The following is a 19,361-nucleotide window of genomic DNA, read 5'->3' on the forward strand; positions in this document are numbered from 1 at the left end:
TCATACTGCTCACGAAGGAGACGTGTTCTGTCTTCTAGAGATTAACGTACTTTGGTGCGAAAAGTGCAAATCAATCCCAGAACACAAAATAGATGCATCATGAGGAAGGAAAATTATATATTGAAGCACCATCTCAAGACATCAGTCAGGAAGTTAAAGCTTGGTACCAAATGGGTCTTCCAAATGGACAATGACCCCAAGCATACTTCCAAAGTTTTGGCAAAATGGCTTAAGGACAACAAAGTCAAGGTATTGGAGTGGCCTTCACAAAGCCCTGACCTCAATCCTATAGAACATTTGTGGGCAGAACTGAAAAAGCGTGTGCGAGCAAGGAGGCCTACAAACCTGACTCAGTTACACTAGCTCTGTCAGGAGAAATGGGCCAAAATTCACCCAACTTATTGTGGGAAGCTTGTGGAAGGCTACCCGAAACGTTTGACCCAAGTTAAACAATTTAAAGGCAATGCTACCAAATACTAATTGAGTGTATGTAAACTTCTGACCCACTGGGAATGTGATGAATGAAATAAAAGCTGAAATAAATCATTCTCTCTACTATTATTCTGACATTTCACATTCTTAAAATAAAGTGGTGATCCTAACTGACCTAAAACAGGGAATTTTTACTAGGATTAAATGTCAGGAATTGTGAAAACTGAGTTTAAATGTATTTGGCTAAGTGTATGTAAACTTCCGACTTCAACTGTACATGTGGGTAGAGTTAAAGTGACCATGCATAAATAATAAACAGAGTAGCAGCAGCGTAAAAGAGGGGGTTGAGGTGGGGTGGGGTCGGGGGGGCAATGCAAATAGTCCGGGTAGCCATGATTAGCTATTCAGGAGTCTTATGGCTTGGGGGTAGAAGCTGTTAAGAAGCCTTTTGGACCTAGACTTGGCCCTCCGGTACCGCTTGCCGTGCGGTAGCAGAGAGAACAGTCTATGACTAGGGTGCCTGGAGTCTGACACCGCCTGGTATAGAGGTCCTGAATGGCAGGAAGCTTGGCCCCAGTGATGTACTGGGCCGTACGCACTACCCTCTGTAGTGCCTTGCGGTCGGAGGCCGAGCAGTTGCCATACCAGGTGGTGATGCAACCAGTCAGGATGCTCTCGATGGTGCAGCTGTATAACTTTTTGAGGATCTGAGGACCCATGCCAAATCTTTTCAGTCTCCAGAGGGGGAATAGGCTTTGTCGTGCCCTCTTCACGACTGTCTTGGTGTGTTTGGACCATGATAGTTTGTTGGACACCAAGGAACTTGAAGCTCTCAACCTGTTTCACTACAGCCCCGTAGATGAGAATGGGGGCGTGCTCAGTCCTCTTTTTTTGTCCTGTAGTCCACAATCATCTCCTTTGTCTTGATCACGTTGAGGGAGAGGTTGTTATCCTGGCACCACATGGCCAGGTCTCTGATCTCCTCCCTATAGGCTTTCTCATTGTTGTCGGTGATCAGGCCTACCACTGTTGTGTCGTCTGCAAACTTAATGATGATGTTGGAGTCGTGCCTGGCCATGAAGTCATGGGTGAACAGGGAGTACAGGAGGGGACTGAGCACGCACCCCTGAGGGGCCCTGTGTTGAGGATCAGCATGGCAGATGTGTTGTTACATACCCTTCCACCTGGGGGCGGCCCGTCAGGAAATCCAGCACGATTGAGCCTGCTAGTGATCTCCGAGCGGTCTACGTTTCCCATAAGGTGCTACTTAACCTTTTGGAGGTGTTTTTCACAAGCGCGTCCAGGTCATAAATGAAAGACTACTAAAAAAAATAATAATCAATTTTTTATAATTATCATGCCTCACAAGGGTTTTATGTGTGTGTGCTAATTTGTTTACATTTTAGTCATTTAGCAGACGCTCTTATCCAGAGCGACTTACAGTTAGTGAGTGCATACATTTTTTCATACTGGCCCCCCGTGGGAAACGAACCCACAACCCTGGCGTTGCAAGCGCCATGCTCTACCAACTGAGCTACACAGGTCTTTTGTGGAAAACCAATGTGTTTCTGTTCCAATCGCTTCAAAGGCGACACCTTTGCTGTGACACATGTCAAGATGCATTATAAGTATGACATTTATTTTTGATGCGCTTTGCTCCTGGGGTCAGCTATGTTGTATAGTAAGTCTATCCACAGGAACTTGAGTATCTTATGACTGTACCCTGCTGACGTTTCATTTTATGTGCCGTGTAGCTCAGTTGGTAGAGCATTGGGCTTGCAACGCCAGGGTTGTGGGTTCGATTCCCACGGGGGGCCAGTATGAAAATGTATGCACTCACTAACTGTAAGTCGCTCTGGATAAGAGCATCTGCTAAATGACTAAAATGTAAATGTAAAAATGTAATATGTGCCATTCTCTCGAAGCTGTGAGCTTGCTGGCTCTGAAGAGTTTTTTAATTTTGAATTGAATGATTTTCTTGCTCATCACACCTACTGCTAAACCGGGATTTTCTGCATCATCTGATGGTGGAGTGTGAAAAAATAGACTCAAATCATTGATCCTGCATCTTGTTTCCTCCCATGCCTTCCATCCACTGCCTCCCTTGTGCTTTGGTGGAAGAAATTCCTTTTGAGAGTGCAGTCAACTGGATGAGTGTCCATACATGTTTAATGCTTGACAGTGGGTAACTCTAACCTTAACCCCCCCCCAACCCTAACCTTAACCCTAGCTCTAACGTAACCCTTACCTTAACTCACCCCTCTTAAACTCAACCTTAACCCTAATCCTAAACCAATTTCGATTAACCTTTGAATCCGCCGGCTAAATGTCTGCCTTTATGCTTCTTTTCCGTTTTTTTATTTTCCTGTCTAGTAATAACCTGTATTGAAGGTAGGCCTATTGCATTTCTCTTCAATAAAAGATAAGTTGTATTATCTAAATAATCATTTCCTGATCCTGAAGGACCACGTGGTGGTTTTCAATCCATAATGACTTGAATATCTTCTCACTGAACACATGACACATGAGTTTCCTTTTGACCGACAATTCCTCACTAGACAGGTTGGGCTAAAAACCAGAATGCACAGTAGTCCCATTAGACCAGAATCTCGAAAAACTGGAGTCATCATGACTATGCAAGTTTTATCTGTAGCTATTAAAAGGCCCAGTGCAGCCAAACATGATTTTCCTGTGTTTTATATATATTTACATACTGAGGCTGGAATAATACTGTGAAATTTCTCCCTGTTTTGGTGGGATGGAGTTTTGGCCTGCCTGGTGTCATCACCAGTAACAGCTAGTTTTTTCCGTTTTCCGCTCCCCACTCAGACAACTCCCCGACAGTCCTAGCGAAGTTCTTGCTTGAGAAATTGCTCTTTGCTAAGAAATGATTTTTGTTTCTTTTTGACCATTTTAATTGAAAACAATCACAGTAAGGTTGTTGTTACCCAGAAATGATTTGATATTCAGATAAAAACGTCAGCATTGGACCTTTAAGATGACTTGGCACAATCTCAGTTGAGCCCTGGTTCCAAAACGCATCCTCCTCAAGGTGTGCTCTTGGGCAGCTCTCCATCGATCGCCCGTGGCTTTCTGTGTGTGTTTTTGGAGACTGGTCGATGTGCTCACCCTCTGTCTTGTTTGTCTTCCAGGCTCGGAATGTCACCACAGGGGAGCTGGCGGCCATCAAGGTCATCAAACTGGAGCCCGGTAAGAATCTTTGCCTCCCTCATCTCACACTCTGGGGTGAAGTTTCCCCTACGTACAGATCTAGGATATAGCTTGCCCTCCCTCAATCAGTGGGGAAAATGCAAAACTGACCTAAGCTCAGCGTCTAGGGACAACGTCACCCTACTCCTCATCTCACTGTCTCAGCTAGTTTAGCCTCTCCTGACTGTCCTATCATTCCATTTGACTCACTTAAATCTTCTCTCCACCACCATCCTACTTCTTCAGTCATTACTGTGCCTGTTTATGAGGCCCACTGAAAATTTGGAGGAATTGATTTAAGACCCTAGGCAAAATACAAAAGCGTTATGCAAATGAGCCCACCTGAATGCCCCAAGCCATATGCATGGAAGTACAGTATATTATGACCCAGTGAGAGCATAACATTAGTGGTTATGTTGGTTGGCGCATGTTGCTTACAGTAGAGTTGCGGGTATAAATCCTGTATAGGCCACACACTGGCCTTATTCGTGTAAAAGGCATCTGCATCATGCCTACCATATAATTAGTTACCCATCGCTTTAGATAAGAGTGGTGTGTGTTTGTCTGGGACGTTTTCTATAATAGTCAGGCAGGCCTGGCTGCGTCCCAAATGGAATGTGGCCTTCATCAGGCCAGGAATGTAGAGTGGAGATAGCCTGGGAGCCATATCAGACCAGATTTACCTTCATCTCAGCATCAAATGGCAGGGCTTGATTAAGTTGGAGTGTTAGAGTAAACTTTTTCGAGCTTGCGGCCAAGCTCTTTGCCTGCGCCACAATAAGATTATCGTTTCCTAATAGCGAGGAATATCAGATTTGGAGTCTCTGTGCTATTGTGTGGATTTCAAAAGCCGCCTGCCTGCCTATATCGAATGCATAAACTTTCAAGATGTACTTATAATTTGATGATAATGATGGATATGAATTGTTATTCAGAAAAACTTAAAGTAACACTGTTCATATTCTTGTAGAGCTGTTACTAGTAAGTACCCTGAAGGGATCCCGTGCAATTGCACATTATTGCATAGCAGTGAAACACAGAGCTCAAACACCTTGTATTATTAAAATGCATTGAATGTCTCACACTGTCACGATGCAACAATGTGTGAAGATTGCAGGACTTCAATAGGCGAAGTGTTGCCTGTTACTCTACATCAGTGCTTCTCATCCATTCGTGTGACACTCTCAGGGGGTACACGTTTTTATTCTAGCCCAGCACTAACACAAAATATTCAGAATAGTATAAAACAAATCCTTATTCCAGGAATCTTCCAACCAGGATTTTTTGGAAAACCTGGGAATTTGTTTATTATTATTATAATTTTTTAACCTTTATTTAACTAGGCAAGTCAGTTAAGAACAAATTCTTATTTACAATGACGGCCTACACTGGCCAAACCCAGACGACGCTGAGCCAATTGTGGCCGGAAATTTGGGAAAGTTACCAGAATTTTGCAACCCTAATTCTGACCCCCTCCCTCCCTCCCCCCACACACATATCCTAAACTAGGCGTGGTATAGGCCAACTGACTCACTACTCCAATAACCTATAGAGGCGATGTCTAACAATCCAAAAAGCCATTTTTATTGTGGTGTTTTCCTTAACATTAGCAGGCTAACTCATTGATCCACAGTTGGTCATAATTGCTACCATAAAAGAGCCTAATTATAGTTGGTTTGTGTTTGGTGATAGTCTGTCACCAGTCAGTTGCACAATTGAATTCTGCTATGAGTAGCACGTTATCAGTCTCCTTGCAATCTCGAAAGTGCATTCTGTTCTGTTGCTTCCATATGTGGGAATAATAGCCAACTAGCTCTCGGATGCTAACTGCTAACATTTAGCCGAAGCCCATTTCTGTCCCTTGGCTATGATAAGTGGATTGATTAGGGAATATATTGGGATTGAATTGATCATATGTAAGTAATGTTTGAATTAGTTTGGTAATGATGTTCCATTCACAGGACGCTGCTGAGGGAAGGACGGCTCATAATAATGGCCGGAACGAAGCTAATGGAATGGCATCTTCCATGTGTTTTGATGCGTTTGATACCATTCTGCTCAAGACATTACCACGAGCCCACCTTCCCCAATTAAGGTGCCACCAACCTCCTGTGGTTCCATTCTAGTAATCATAATCTATTAATTTGCTAAGGATGTTTGCTATGTGTGAGAATGCAACCTTAAGGAAACACTCCATTGGTATGAGCGGTCTCATTCCACTCGGAGTACTTTTGAGCTACGTATAACACTAATCCCAAATCAACCGATAGTCCTAACACCTCTTAATACTAAATCTGAGTGGTTCGGATAGATATAAGCAATATCACGAAAACATTTAAAGAGAAAGTGGAGCTATTATCTTATTGCTTATACTTATCCAATCCAATTCTTTCATATATACAAATGGGTGGCTAGGGGTCAATGTGGAATTGGGAACATCTTATTCAAATAAAATTTTATTTTATTTGTCACATGCGCCGAATACAACAGCTGTAAAATGCTTACTTACAAGCCCTTAACCAACAATGCAGTTTTAAGAAAATAGAGTTAAGAAAATATTTACTAAATAAACTAAAGTAAAAAATAAAGAAATAACAAAAAATAACACAATAAAATAACAATAATGAGGCTATATACAGGGGGTACCGGTACCGAGTCAATGTGCGGGGGTACAGGTTAGTCAAGGTAATTTGTACATTCATACACCGTTCAAAAGTTTGGGGTCACTTAGAAATGTCCTTGTTTTCGAAAGAAAAGCCAATTTTTTGTCCATTAAAATAACATCAAATTGATCAGAAATACAATGTAGACATTGTTAATGTTGTAAATGGCTATTGTAGCTGGAAACGGCTGATTTTTTTATGGAATATCTACATAGGCGTACAGAGGCACATTATCAGCAACCATTAGTCCTGTGTTCCAATGGCACGTTGTGTTTGCTAATCCAAGTTTATCATTTTAAAAGGCTAATTGATAATTAGAAAACCCTTTTGCAATTATGTTAGCACAGCTGAAAACTGTTTAAGATCTTCATTTTCTTAGCAATTTCTCGCATGGAATAGCCTTCATTTCTCAGAACAAGAATAGACTGACGAGTTTCAGAAGAAAGTTATTTGTTTCTGGCCATTTTGATCCTGTAATCAAACCCACAATTGCTGATGCTCCAGATACTCAACTAGTCTCAAGAAGGCCAGTTTTATTGCTTCTTTAATCAGCACAACAGTTTTCAGCTGTGCCAACATAATTTCAAAAGGGTTTTCTAATGACCAATTAGCCTTTTAAAATGATCAACTTAGATTAGCAAACACAACGTGCCATTGGATCACAGGACTGATGGTTGCTGATAATGGGCCTCTGTATGCCTATGTAGATATTCCATAAAAAATCAGCCGTTTCCAGCTACAATAGCCATTTACAACATTAACAATGTCTACACTGTATTTCTGATCAATTTGATGTTATTTTAATGGTCAAGGACATTTCTAAGTGACCCCAAACTTTTGAACGATAGTGTAGGTTGGGGTAAAGTGACTATGCATAGATAATAAACAGCGAGTAGCAGCAGTGTAAAAACAAGGGGGGGGGGGGGGTCAATGTAAATAGTCCGGGTGGACATTGTATTAAATGTTCAGCAGTCTTATGGCTTGGGGGTAGAAGCTGTTAAGGAGCCTTTTGGACTTAGACTTGGCGCTCCGGTACCGCTTGCCGTGCGGTAGTTAGGACGAACCAACCCAGGGGGTGGGAAATGGTGGGTGTAGACTAGACTAAAGAAATGTTTACTTACTTTTTCTTGCTATAAATCAACAGGGATTCACTTTGAGTTTGGCTTGTTAGACTGAGAGTCAGCAGGTGGTAGGCTTGATGGACTACAGTGAGGGAAAAAAGTATTTGATCCCCTGCTGATTTTGTACGTTTGCCCACTGACAAAGAAAAGATCAGTCTGTAATTTTAATGGTAGGTTTATTTGAACAGTGAGAGACAGAATAACAACAACAAAATCCAGAAAAACGCATGTCAAAAATGTTATAAATTGATTTGCATTTTAATGAGGGAAATAAGTATTTGACCCCCTCTCAATCAGAAAGATTTCTGGCTCCCAAGTGTCTTTTATACAGGTAATGAGCTGAGATTAGGAGCACACTCTTAAAGGGAGTGCTCCTAATCTCAGTTTGTTACCTGAATAAAAGACACCTGTCCACAGAAGCAATCAATCAATCCGATTCCAAACTCTCCACCATGGCCAAGACCAAAGAGCTATCCAAGGATGTCAGGGACAAGATGGTAGACCTACACAAGGCTGGAATGGGCTACAAGACCATCGCCAAGCAGCTTGGTGAGAAGGTGACAACAGTTGGTGCGATTATTCGCAAATGGAAGAAACACAAAAGAACTGTCAATCTCCCTCGGCCTGGGGCTCCATGCAAGATCTCACCTCGTAGAGTTGCAATGATCATGAGAACGGTGAGGAATCAGCCCAAAACTACACGAGAGGATCTTGTCAATGATCTCAAGGCACCTGGGACCATAGTCACCAAGAAAACAATTGGTAACACACTACGCCGTGAAGGACTGAAATCCTGCAGCGCCCGCAAGGTCCCCCTGCTCAAGAAAGCACATATACAGGCCCGTCTGAAGTTTGCCAATGAACATCTGAATGATTCAGAGGAGAACTGGGTGAAAGTGTTGTGGTCAGATGAGACCAAAATCGAGCTCTTTGGCATCAACTCAACTCGCCGTGTTTGGAGGAGGAGGAATGCTGCCTATGACCCCAAGAACACCATCCCCATCGTCAAACATGGAGGTGGAAACATTATGCTTTGGGGGTGTTTTTCTGCTAAGGGGACAGGACAACTTCACCGCATCAAAGGGACGATGGACGGGGCCATATACCGTCAAATCTTGGGTGAGAACCTCCTTCCCTCAGCCAGGGCATTGAAAATGGGTCGTGGATGGATATTCCAGCATGACAATGACCCAAAACACACAGCCAAGGCAACAAAGGAGTGGCTCAAGAAGGAGCACATTAAGGTCCTGGAGTGGCCTAGCCAGTCTCCAGACCTTAATCCCATAGAAAATCTGTGGAGGGAGCTGAAGGTTCGAGTTGCCAAACGTCAGCCTCGAAACCTTAATGACTTGGAGAAGATCTGCAAAGAGGAGTGGGACAAAATCCCTCCTGAGATGTGTGCAAACCTGGTGCAATGCAAATGCAAATCAATTTATAAAGTTTTTGACATGCGTTTTTCTGGATTGTTTTGTTGTTATTCTGTCTCTCACTGTTCAAATAAACCTACCATTAAAATTATAGACTGATCATGTCTTTGTCAGTGTGCAAACGTACAAAATCAGCAGGGGATCAAATACTTTTTTCCCTCACTGTATGTGTGCGCGTCAGTGTGTGTGCGCATGAGTGTGTGTGCGCATGAGTGTGTACGGGCATGTGTGCGGTTATCTGTGTGTGTGTGTGTGAGTGTTTACAGATATGCAGCCTGAGGCTTGTGGGGTACCATCTGATGTTGCGGCTGGTAAGAGTTCAGACAGGAAGAACTAGCTCCTATAGAAATAATTAACAACACTGCGGCCTCTGCTTGTGTGAAGAACGCTTGTGTGCGTATGTGTTAATACTGATATTCAACTTACAGGCAGTCTTTTAAATATACAGTATAGGATCTTAATTTGATTACCCTGTTGCAGGAGAGTATTCCTACAATACAGGACCTTTAAAACGTGTGGTGTATTTGAGGTTTAAAAAGGCTTCTGAAGTTTGTAATTTCCACTTTGACATTTCAGACTTCATTTTCCCTTACAAAAAATGTATCAACCCTTACAAAAATGTCCATAAATTATAATCCACATAATAATTCACATTTCCTGTTGCTGCAGGATTATTTTCCTGCTGTAGCAAACTGGCTCAAATTAAGTTCCTACATCTGTAGGGATCCAATGTTGACTTTCATCATTTTGTGTGTATGTGTGTGCACGTGCAGCCGTGTGTGTTGTCCTTGTACGTGAGTGTGTTCTTTAACAACCAAAGCTATTCTTGGGCGGAAGGTTGAGGGGTCAGTCAGCATTGAACCGCCCCCTGACTCTCCCAATCCTCTCCTTTTAATGTCAAACTACCTCTTTACCATATTCGCTGTGACAGCTCCTGCCTTGCTTTTGGGGTGTGTCCCAAATGGCACCTTATTACCTATTTTGAAAAAAAGTATATCGTGCACTATATAGGGAATAGGGTGCCATTTGGGATGTTGCTTTAGTATAGACACACAAGACTAGAGTATTTCTGCAAGGCTTTTGGACTGGGGGACCTCTGTCGTAGCGCTTTTAACGTTAATAGGCACTATTGATTTGCTGCAACTTCCCCCTCCCTCCCTTCCTCTGCCTATTCTTGTAAGGACACTGCATAATTCTACAATAACAGGAATTGATTTGGGGTTTATTTGTGGCATATTTCTGGGTTGTGCTCATGCCATGGTCATTTCAAGCATTTGATTTGTGTCAGTTGCGTTATCATCCACAGCTGACTGTAAACCATGTGTTATTTATATAAAGGGTTAGTAAGACAAATTACAAAATGACATATTTGTAACCTTACCTTGTAAGCAGTCCTTACAGAGTCTCATTGTCCGTGGCATAGACTGCGTTCAGGGTAAGGAAACAAATAAGTCATTTGGGTGAACTATCCCTTTAATCCCTGTGTAGCTCAGTTGGTAAAGCATGGCGCTTGCAACGCCAGGGTAGTGGGTTCGATTCCCACGGGGGGCCAGTATGAAAAAGAAAAGAAAAATGTATGCACTCACTAACTGTAAGTCGCTCTGGATAAGAGCATCTGCTAAATGACTAAAATGTAAACAAATCTTAAAATGTAATCTTAAACAGGTGTGGATTCTAATACAACTGACATGCCCCATGTCTTTAAATGTTAATGACTGGGATAATAACAATGCGTTCCGTAGAACCATATTCTACAGAACATCACATGATCTATGCAGAGGCCTGTGTGATGATGAAGTTAACACGCAGGACTGACGGCGAGGGATGTGTGACGCATCAATTAAATCAATAGGCCAATAGGAGTGTCTTTTGCCCTCCGTGTGTAGTCGCTCAAGGCACTTTTTTCAAAGCCCCCTTTATGAAAGACCATCAATTTTAAGGATGGGAGTCTGTTTTATCATAAAATATCACTGTACTGTGACGTCTCTGTGTTTTTGGGAATACCAGTCACTTCAAGGTTGCATCTTAAATTAATATCCCCTATATAGTGCACTACTTTTGACCAGGGCCCATTGGGCTATGGTTAAAAGTAGTGGACTTAACATTTGTGACACATCCAAGGGCTAAGATAACAAGATGGGGTTTCTGATGTCGTTTGAACTTAGGGGTTAAATGCTGTATTTTCTTCTTACAGTACATTAGAGGGAGAGAATGCACCAGACGGGGCTTTGATGGTTTGCTAGATTGACAGTGACAATTGGAGCTGGAAAGTGGTCAGAAGGTTTTAAAGAGAGAGAGAGAGAGAGAGTGTGTGTGTGCCCGCATTCATCAGGTGGACCACATGCAGTCGAGTTCGGCCCGGAGGTCTCTTATTAGCCATTCAGGCTAACGCACTGCAGGAACCCCATCTAAACTTCATGCGGCCAAGGTTTTCCCTTACCTCTTAAAATGCCAACAGCGCGTCATGACGAGGGGAAGGTGCCACAATCCACTGTGACAGCGTGGAGTGACATGGAGGTGCGTGTCAGTACGCATCACGGCCAGGGCAGCTGGCACTCATGACAGATGTCGCCATGGTGTCCAGGAGTGTGTTTTTTGGTGACAGGGTCGATGGCTCGAGGTGTGTCGCCAATGCCAGGACCATGGAAACTTATGTAGCCTAGGCTGACAGATTGACTATCATAGTGTGTGGAGTGGGGACACACACAGACACACACATACAGCGTGGTTGGGCGGCTAACACCCTGTGACAGTTAACCAACGCCTGACACCATATTCAGCACCTTGTTATATCTGCCAGTCTGTTTCAATCTCAAATATAAAGCTGTTTCCTAAAGACGCTTTCAAAGCTAGCCCAACTAATATTCCCAGCAACAGTTTGCTGGGATCTCATTGGCTTATCTCGCTTTAGTGCGTGCTTTGCAGAATTCAAAGAAGTCATTTAATATTTGCTTTTTTGACTTGTTCTAATTTGTGCTGTTTGATTTTCAAATGGCTTCTCGGTCACAGATTCCTTTTCATTCGGGCTGGCTATCTTCATCTTGTGCTTCGTCCTGTCCATGTACAGTCCAAGAATCTGGGTTAGAGGCTGCCCAGATCTTTGTAACTGCTCCAATTGATCCCAATGCAGCCAATCTGTTTGCACAAGGCCCCCTCCCCCAAATCTGGATCCTATTCATTAGGGCATGCAACAGAAAACGTTTTAAAACATTTTGCATTTCCGTTTAATTCTTTTTTCTTCCGTTTGGTGCCTAATGAGCATAACCCTGATGGCTTCCAGTCCGCCATGGTATCTGCCAACTCTAAGTAATTTGCTGTTCTATCAGCCAACATTACATTTACATTTTAGTCATTTAGCAGACGCTCTTATCCAGAGCGACTTACAGGAGCAATTAGGGTTAAGTGCCTTGCTCAAGGGCACATTAACGTCATTTAGCAGACGCTCTTAGCCGGGGCGACTCACAAATTGGTGCGTTCACCCTATAGCCAGTGGGATAACCACTTTACAATTGGGGGGGGGGGGGGGGGTAGAAGGATTCCTTTATCCTATCCCAGGTATTCCTTAAAGAGGTGGGGTTTCAAATGTCTCCGGAAGGTGGTGAGTGACTCCGCTGTCCTGGCGTCGTGAGGGAGCTTGTTCCACCATTGGGGTGCCAGAGCAGCGAACAGTTTTGACTGGGCTGAGCGGGAACTATGCTTCCGCAGAGGAAGGGGAGCCAGCAGGCCAGAGGTGGATGAGCGCAATACCCTCGTTTGGGTGTAGGGACTGATCAGAGCCTGAAGGTACAGAGGTGCCGTTCCCCTCACTGCTCCATAGGCAAGCACCATGGTCTTGTAGTGGATGCGAGCTTCAACTGGAAGCCAGTGGAGTGTGCGGAGGAGGGGGGTGACGTGAGAGAACTTGGGAAGGTTGAACACCAGACGGGCTGCGGCATTCTGGATGAGTTGTAGGGGTTTAATGGCACAGGCAGGGAGGCCAGCCAACAGCGAGTTGCAGTAGTCCAGACGGGAGATGACAAGCGCCTGGACCAGGACCTGTGCCGCTTCCTGTGTAAGGCAGGGTCGTACTCTCCGAATGTTGTAGAGCATGAACCTGCAGGAGCGGGTCACCGCCTTGATGTTGGCGGAGAACGACAGGGTGTTGTCCAGGGTCACGCCTAGGCTCTTCGCACTCTGGGAGGAGGACACAGCGGAGTTGTCAACCGTGATGGCGAGATCATGGAACGGGCAGTCCTTCCCCGGGAGGAAGAGCAGCTCCGTCTTGCCAGGGTTCAGCTTGAGGTGGTGATCCGTCATCCATACTGATATGTCTGCCAGACATGCAGAGATGCGATTCGCCACCTGGTTATCAGAAGGGGGAAAGGAGAAGATTAGTTGTGTATCGTCAGCGTAGCAATGATAGGAGAGACCATGTGAGGATATGACAGAGCCAAGTGACTTGGTGTATAGGGAGAAAAGGAGAGGGCCTAGAACTGAGCCTTGGGGGACACCAGTGGTGAGAGCACGTGGTGCGGAGACAGCTTCTCGCCACGCCACTTGGTAGGAGCGACCGGTCAGGTAGGACGCAATCCAGGAGTGAGCTGCGCCGGAGATGCCCAGCTCGGAGAGGGTGGAGAGGAGGATCTGATGGTTCACAGTATCAAAGGCAGCAGACAGGTCTAGAAGGACAAGAGCAGAGGAGAGAGAGTTAGCTTTAGCAGTGCGGAGAGTCTCCGTGACACAGAGAAGAGCAGTCTCAGTTGAATGACCAGTCCTGAAACCTGATTGGTTTGGATCAAGAAGGTCATTCTGAGAGAGATAGCAAGAGAGTTGGCTAAAGACGGCACGCTCAATAGTTTTGGAAAGAAAAGAAAGAAGGGATACTGGTCTGTAGTTGTTGACATCAGTGGGGTCGAGTGTTGGTTTTTTGAGAAGGGGAGCAACTCTCGCTCTCTTGAAGACGGAGGGGACATGGCCAGCGGTCAAGGATGAGTTGATCAGCGAGGTGAGGTAGGGGAGAAGGTCACCGGAGATGGTCTGGAGAAGGGAGGAGGGGATGGGGTCAAGCGGGCAGGTTGTTGGGCGGCCTGCAGTCACAAGTCGCAGGATTTTATCTGGAGAGAGAGGGGAGAAAGAAGTCAAAGCATAGGGTAGGGCAGTGTGAGCAGGACCAGCAGTGTCATTAGACTTAACAAACGAGGATCGGATGTCGTCAACCTTCTTTTCAAAGTGGTTGACGAAGTCATCCACAGAGAGAGAGGAGGGGGGGAGGATTCAGGAGGGAGGAAAATGTGGCAAAGCGCTTCCTAGGGTTAGAGGCAGATGCTTGGAATTTAGAGTGGTAGAAGGTGGCCTTAGCAGCAGAAACAGATGAAGAAAATGTAGAGAGGAGGGAGTGAAAAGATGCCAGGTCGGCAGGGAGTTTAGTTTTCTTCCATTTCCGCTCCGCTGCCCGGAGCTCTGTTCTGTGAGCTCGCAGTGAGTCATCAAGCCACGGAGCTGGAGGGGAGGACCGAGCCGGCCGGGAGGATAGGGGACACAGAGAGTCAAAGGATGCAGAAAGGGAGGAGAGGAGGGTTGAGGAGGCAGAATCAGGAGATTGGAGGGAGAAGGATTGAGCAGAGGGAAGAGATGATAGGATGGAAGAGGAGAGAGTAGTGGGAGAGAGAGAGCGAAGGTTGCGGCGGCGCATTACCATCTGTGTAGGGGCAGAGCGAGTAGTGTGGGAGGAGAGCGAGAGAGAAAAGGAAACAAAGTAGTGGTCGGAGACATGGAGGGGAGTTGCAGTGAGATTAGTAGAGGAGCAGCATCTAGTGAAGATGAGGTCAAGCGTATTGCCTGCCTTGTGAGTAGGGGGGGACGGTGAGAGGGTGAGGTCAAAAGAGGAGAGGAGTGGAAAGAAGGAGGCAGAGAGAAATGAGTCAAATGTGGACATAGGGAGGTTGAAATCCCCCAAAACTGTGAGGGGTGAGCCATCCTCAGGAAAGGAACTTATCAAGGCGTCAAGCTCATTGATGAACTCTCCAAGGGAACCTGGAGGGCGATAGATGACAAGGATATTAAGCTTAAATGGGCTAGTGACTGTGACAGCATGGAATTCAAATGAGGAGATAGACAGATGGGTTAGGGGAAAAATTGAGAATGTCCACTTGGGAGAGATGAGGATTCCTGTGCCACCACCCCTCTGACCAGATGCTCTCGGGGTATGCGAGAACACATGGTCAGATGAGGAGAGAGCAGTAGGAGTAGCAGTGTTTTCAGTGGTAATCCATGTTTCCGTCAGCGCCAGGAAGTCGAGGGACTGGAGATTAGCATAGGCTGGGATGAAGTCAGCTTTGTTGGCAGCAGAACGGCAGTTCCAGAGGCTGCCTGCGACCTGGAACTCCAGGTGTGGGGTGCGTGCGGGGACCACCAGGTTAGAGAGGCAGCAGCCACGCGGTGTGGGGCGTTTGTGTAGCCTGTGCGGAGAGGAGAGAACAGGGATAGGCAGAGGCATAGTTGACAGGCTGCAACAGATGGCTACAATAATGCAGAGGAGATCGGGATGAAATGCACTGAACATCAGGGAAAGGAGAGTGCAGGCCTCCCTCACCAAAAAATAACTAAATATATAACTCTCCCAACTTCCACCTCAGAAACTAGGATTGTTTCACTGAACCACCCGAATAAAACTCTCCCAACTTCCACTCTAGAAATTAGAATTGTTGTAAGCTACAGCAGACTGTTATCAGTAGCTGTAATTAAGTACAGCAGCTACCAACCACCTAACGTTAATGCCTCGGATGAGGTTAGAAAAACAGCTGAATGGTAGCAGCTAGCTGGCTCAATCACAGGTACTCTCAAGCATGAAATAACATTGGAAACAGCTAACCACAGTTGCTAAAAGTTACCGATAGCTACCCTCTAGCTAGCTAGGTTTGTTGGTCCAGGTAGTGGGTAAGATAGCCTCGTGCTTCGCCTGGGCTCCGCCGAATAAAATCCTTACCTACAATAATAACCTACAATAATAACCTACAATAACTACCGGAGTAAGCTGCCTATAATACCAGACTAAAATACCTACCTACAATCTAAATACATGGTTTAAGCTTAACTCAACACCATATAAGAAGCCAAGCTTACCTTTCATAACGCAGCAATGATTAAACGTTGGGTAGCTAGCACAAAGATATTGTATTTAGCTACCACAGCCTGCTGGTAGTGTTGGCTAGCTAGCAATGGCTACTGTGTTGACTTTGTTTGAAAAACGGCGTCGCTGTGAGCGAATGTAGCTGGCTAAAAGGATATTGTTTTTAGTTGCAACCGTTGCTAATAGCAACTCGCCAGCTAATCCAGGAGGTGAGTTAGCTAGCTAGCTTCGTGCTACATCCGGCACCACCGAATACAAAAGTAACCTACAATAACTACACACAACAGCTACCCGCAACAGCCCACGATGCCTACCTATACTACTTAATAATATACAGCCCACGATGCCTACCTATAGTACTTAACAACAATCTAAATACATAGTTTAAGCCTTACTCGACAAAGCCCAAGCTATGTATAAAGCCAAACTGGCAGACTGCAATCAGTAGCCGAAATTAGGTACAGCAGCTACCGACCACCTAACGTTAATGATAGTGAGGTTAGAAAAACAGCTGAAGGTGGCAGCTAGCTGGCTCAATTACAGGTACTCTTAAGCATGAAATAACATTGGAAACAGCTAACCACAGTTGCTAAAAGTTACCGATAGCTACCCTCTAGCTAGCTAGGTTTGTTGGTCCAGGTAGTGGGTAAGCTAGCCTCGTGCTTCGCCTGGGCTCAGCCGAATAAAATCCTTACCTACAATAATAACCTACAATAATAACCTACAATAACTACCGGAGTAAGCTGCCTATAATACCAGACTACAATACCTACCTACAAACTAAGTACATGGTATAAGCTTAACTCAACACCATAAACGAAGCCAAGCTTACCTCTCCTGCTAGAGAAAAACACAACCTCTCCCGTCTCCCGTTCTCCCATGAGATTGTGGTTGTACAGCCATCACATTATGAGGTCATTGCTTACTGTCATTGTATGTGTGCATCCCAAACGGGGCACCCTATTGCATAGTGCACTGCTTTTGACCAGAGGCTTAAGCTGCAAAGAAACTGACCTTATGTCAGAGCTTAAGAGCAACATCATTCCATTATCCTTGTGCTAAGGTGAACTTGGCTCTTCTGGGGTCAGCAATAAAAGTATTTATTCCATGTCACCTTGGATGAAATTAATAATTTACTACTGTTTGCTAAATATTCCAAATAAAAAAAAACTACCATTGGTCCATACAGTTACAATATGTAAGTGCTTAGTGACCAGAATGTAATTATTAAACACTATTTTGTAACTGCAGATAAATACTTAATTCCATGTATTTGTAGGATATTGTGATCAAAAAGAATACATAAGAGTAAATGAATGACAGAAGAAAAAATACTTTTTTAATTATTCATGGATACGCCATGTTCTTAACTTTTTTGTAAATGTAGGCAATTCAGCTTACATTACATCTCTGTAATAAGCCAGTAAACCTCCACTTGTTTTCTAAATATAACATATTTATTTATAAATTGTTTTGAGTCCAAAGACTCATTCTGGCAAGCTTGAGATAAGTGTATAGGAGTTTATCCAAAGTCACTCCTTTGGTGTTAGCACGTAGAGGTGATGGCAATCAGTAGTAGGCTTCTCCCCCAGTCCTACATGCCCCTAGACGCTGATCTTGGGTCAGTTTAGCCTGTTCCCCACTAATGGTTAAGGTTATGATTGGAGCAGGGGACGCTGATCCTGGATCTGTACCTAGGTAAAAACTTCACCCCGGAGCATCCTACACTGTCAGCCCCTCTCTCCAATCCGCTCTGTGCTGGGAAAATGTCACCGCGTCACTGGAGAAGGACAGGCTCACCACGACAGGAAGCACCAGGGCCATCTGACCTTGGTCACTGTTGAAAGTGAATCCTGGGACGCTCCCTCAGGAGGAGGCCGTAAGCAGAAAAAGACCTGCAAAAAAAATAAAAAACACCGAAATGTAATTCATCATAGGGTCCGTGTAAACTTTATTAATAGGGCTGTTTTTTGCTGCAGCGCCAATGCTATACCCAACCCTTGCCTTGCATATCCAGCACATTCCATACATTTTAATGAGCCGTTACGTAAGCCAGCGTACATATTTATTTTCATCACTCGTTGAGACTACAGAAGGGATTTTGAACACAGAGTAAGTGACAGGCTTAGAACTGTTGAAGAGTGGCGAGAGAGAAAAAAAGAGAGGGAGGTACAAAAAATAAATAATAGATCAGCTTTTTAATGAGGCCTGGAGCGTCCATCATTAAGCCAGCAGTCACACTAAAGTGACTTTGTTCTCTCTCGCTCTCCTCCGAAGCGTTTGTCCCGCCGCCCGTGAGGTGACGCACACGTTTATAGATGTTGAGACCTGAGCCGGAGATCAAGGTCAGCCCAGATCGGCGCCGTCAGGTCCACAAACCCCAGGGGACATTGTTTAAAAAAAAAAAAGATTCTCAGCCAATCAACCGGGCCCTGCTGTCTGTCCCTCGGGCCAATCGAAGGCGATGGAGAGCTTCATGGGCAGTCATTTCTCGTTAAAACCAATAAACGTGCCCTGCTTCTCCCTCTGAAGAAGCATCGGGTGGAGCTGCATTCGAAAGCTCTGCCTGGGAGAAATGCGCTGACATAGCAACAGTGCTAGTGCTAACATGTGCTGATGGAGAGTGCCGGGTTTGGATGGGTGGCACGCATCCTGTATTGACAGAGCTGCTAAAATCGACAAGCAAGCATCCCCAGCGGGTTTTAGTCAAGGGCTATTCACTGCCGCCTTGTCATTGAGAGCATTTCTTATCTGTATGTGTTTGAGTGGGTGTTTGAGTGCATCCTGAAGGAGACAGGCCCCCAAAACGTAGCTTATATAAGCTGATACTTATTCTATTTCCCCAGTTTCCCCCGCATTAGAATAGCGTTGAGTGTCGGGAAGCACTGGGCTTCTGGTGGTGTTGACAAGCTGCCAAACTGCATATTCCCAGCCTGTGTAATTATGATCTGTGGAATTGATTCCCCTCAGTGATCATAGTTGGACGCCGTGCGGCTCATTGATTCCGAGATGAATGGTCCTCATTTGGGAGGTGTGGAGCTTAAGGTTTGCACCGATAGCTTTGCCAGTTTGACAGATGCCTTCATCTAAAGGGACTAGCACAGATTACAAATAACGCATTGATTCTGCTAAATCAATCCTCTGAGCCATTACCGCTGCGCATTGGGGTCAGTAAGTAGACTAATGCACAGTTGGTACTTGTTTAGAGGCAGAGAGGAGTCCGCTTACTTTTTGGCCCATTCTGTAAGTTCCCAGCTAGTCTTGCCAGAGTGCATTGGTTCAGCGAGGTGGTCTAAGGGGGTGTGTGTGTGACTGCATAAATAAGTAAATAATTCAAACTTATTTATGCCATTTTATTCATGTAGAAGCAACTAAGGTTCCTTTTTAAAGTTTTTTTCGG

The 19,361-nt window shown here is 44.8% G+C and overlaps 1 protein-coding gene across 2 annotated transcripts in view; it reads left to right on the plus strand.

The window, feature by feature from the left end:
* LOC311131163 (mitogen-activated protein kinase kinase kinase kinase 3-like) overlaps positions 1 to 19,361 on the plus strand; it is a 118,448-nt gene that overhangs the window by 24,823 nt on the left and 74,264 nt on the right. For both annotated transcript variants that reach the window (XM_084164006.1, XM_084164007.1), the window contains exon 2: positions 3,585 to 3,642. In XM_084164006.1, the coding sequence (XP_084020132.1) occupies positions 3,585 to 3,642 (58 nt within the window). The remainder of the gene's footprint in view (positions 1 to 3,584; positions 3,643 to 19,361) is intronic.

The sequence above is a fragment of the Coregonus lavaretus genome (genome assembly GCF_964263955.1).
Source record: "Coregonus lavaretus genome assembly, chromosome: 6".
Taxonomy (NCBI): domain Eukaryota; kingdom Metazoa; phylum Chordata; class Actinopteri; order Salmoniformes; family Salmonidae; genus Coregonus; species Coregonus lavaretus.